Below are 2,575 nucleotides of genomic sequence, written 5' to 3'. Positions count from 1 at the left end.
AGCCACCCATATGCGCTTTACACTTAAGACGTTGCCTGGAAGGTCAGCAGCCTCTGCACTATTAGTAAGGGGTTTCTATGACAAAGCCATAGTAAATTAACACTAATTTAATTTCAACCCTTTCTTACCCCCCTCTTATGAGAAGCACGAACCTTTCACGTTTTAATCGTAACTGCCAAAACAACACAGGGAGAGAAATGCATGCTTTAAATATTTTTATTTTATTACCAAAAATTTCCAGATGCCAGACCGGCAAATATATTTTAATGCGTTTGGTAAACAGTCTCCATTCAAAACTTGAAATGTTTGTCAACAATAACGATCAAGTGAGCACTTCAGAGAAGACACTGAACATCTAAAGACAACATCCAGAATACTATCATTTGTATCTGAGTCAACAAAAACTTATTGCTACTAACCTTATCAAGCTGGACTGCCTTCTCTTTGTAAGCACATAGGAAGCTGAGAAAGATCTGCTTCTATGCACATCCAAACAGAATAAACTGTTATTGACACTGACTTTTTAAGGTTAGGAACGAAAATAAAACTGAGAATGGGAAAATAACTGTCCCTGAACAGTGCAGAGTTCAGTCCAGTCTAGTCCACTTCTTCAATGGTTGGTCCCCCGGCGCCACCGGTTTGGGCGCCTGCTCCCTGGTACAGTTTGGTGACGATGGGGTTGCAGAGTTTCTCCAGCTCCTTCTGTTTGTGCTCGTACTCTTCTTTCTCGGCCATCTGGTTGCGGTCAAGCCAGGTGACCACCTCCTGGCATTTGTCGAGCACCTTCTGCTTATCTTGGTCGCTGATCTTGCCCTTCAGCTTCTCGTCCTCCACGGTCTGTTTCATGTTGTAGGTGTAGGACTCGAGTGAGTTCTTAGCTGCCACCCGGTCGCGATTAGCTTCATCCTCCGCCTTGTACTTCTCTGCGTCCTGTACCATTCGGTCAATGTCATCCTTGCTGAGGCGGCCCTTGTCGTTGGTGATGGTGATCTTGTTCTCTTTACCCGTGCTCTTGTCGGAGGCAGTGACATTCAGGATACCGTTGGCGTCTATATCGAAGGTGACCTCGATCTGGGGGACCCCGCGGGGAGCTGGGGGGATGCCAGTCAAGTCGAACTTGCCCAGCAGATTGTTGTCCTTCGTCATAGCCCTCTCGCCCTCGTACACCTGCACCAGGACGCTGTTCTGGTTGTCGGAGTAGGTGGTGAAGATCTGGGTCTGCTTGGTGGGGATGGTGGTGTTACGCTTGATGAGGGCGGTCATCACCCCGCCGGCTGTCTCGATGCCCAAGGACAGAGGAGTGACATCGAGCAGCAGCAAATCCTGCACGTTCTCAGACTTGTCCCCCATGAGGATGGCAGCCTGCACTGCGGCGCCATAAGCGACGGCCTCGTCGGGGTTGATGCTCTTGTTGAGCTCCTTGCCGTTGAAGAAGTCCTGCAAGAGCTTTTGGATCTTGGGGATGCGGGTGGAGCCGCCCACCAGCACGATCTCCTGGATCTGGCCCTTGTCTAGCTTGGCATCGCGCAGGGCCTTCTCCACGGGCTCCAAGGTGCCGCGGAAGAGGTCGGCGTTGAGCTCCTCGAAGCGGGCGCGGGTGATGGAAGTGTAGAAGTCGATGCCCTCGAACAGCGAGTCGATCTCGATGCTAGCCTGGGTGGAGGAGCTCAGCGTGCGCTTGGCCCGCTCGCAGGCAGTGCGCAGCCGCCGCACCGCCCGCTTGTTGCTGCCGATGTCCCGCTTGTGCTTGCGCTTGAACTCCTCCACGAAGTGGCTCACCATGCGGTTGTCAAAGTCCTCGCCGCCCAGGTGGGTGTCGCCGGCCGTGGACTTCACCTCGAAGATGCCGTCCTCGATGGTGAGGATGGAGACGTCGAAGGTGCCGCCGCCCAAGTCGAAGATGAGCACGTTCTTCTCGCCGGCCCCGGTGCCTTTCTTGTCCAGCCCGTAGGCGATGGCGGCCGCCGTGGGCTCGTTGATGATACGGAGCACGTTGAGGCCGGTGATGGTGCCGGCGTCTTTGGTGGCCTGGCGCTGGGAGTCGTTGAAGTAGGCGGGCACGGTGATGACGGCGTTCTGCACCTTGCGGCCCAGGTAGGCCTCCGCGATCTCCTTCATCTTGGTGAGCACCATGGAGCTGATCTCCTCGGGGAAGAAGGTCTTCTTCTCGCCCTTGTACTCCACCTCCACCTTGGGCTTGCCGCCCTCGCTCACCACGCGGAAAGGCCAGTGCTTCATGTCGGACTGCACCGTGGTGTCATCGTACTTCCGGCCGATGAGGCGCTTGGCGTCGAAGATGGTGTTGGTGGGGTTCATGGCGACCTGGTTCTTGGCGGCGTCCCCGATGAGGCGCTCGGTGTCGGTGAAGGCCACATAGCTGGGCGTGGTGCGGTTGCCCTGGTCGTTGGCGATGATCTCGACCTTGCCGTGTTGAAAGACGCCCACGCAGGAGTACGTGGTGCCCAGGTCGATGCCAATAGCAGGCGCTTTACCAGACATGGTGGTGTCTTGCTCAGCTGCCACTCCAACGTACGCTCGCTTCAGTAGCTGCGACGCGATCTGTCGTTATGCCGTA

At 55.2% G+C, this 2,575-nt stretch overlaps 1 protein-coding gene across 1 annotated transcript; it reads right to left on the bottom strand.

Annotated features, from left to right (window-relative positions):
* Window positions 1-200: 200 nt before the first annotated feature.
* On the bottom strand, window positions 201-2,575 carry HSPA2 (heat shock protein family A (Hsp70) member 2). The gene has a single exon (XM_034767928.1). The coding sequence runs from the start codon at window positions 2,497-2,499 to the stop codon at window positions 598-600; it is 1,902 nt and encodes a 633-aa protein (XP_034623819.1). The 5' UTR covers window positions 2,500-2,575; the 3' UTR covers window positions 201-597.

The sequence above is a fragment of the Trachemys scripta genome, chromosome 4 (assembly GCF_013100865.1).
Source record: "Trachemys scripta elegans isolate TJP31775 chromosome 4, CAS_Tse_1.0, whole genome shotgun sequence".
Classification (NCBI taxonomy): Eukaryota; Metazoa; Chordata; order Testudines; family Emydidae; genus Trachemys; species Trachemys scripta.
This window is presented reverse-complemented; position numbering and strand designations above follow the sequence as displayed.

What these genes read in the sequence shown, in the direction of transcription:
- HSPA2 (XM_034767928.1), bottom strand. Translation starts at nt 2,499, where the DNA reads ATGTCTGGTAAAGCGCCTGCTATTGGCATCGACCTGGGCACCACGTAC.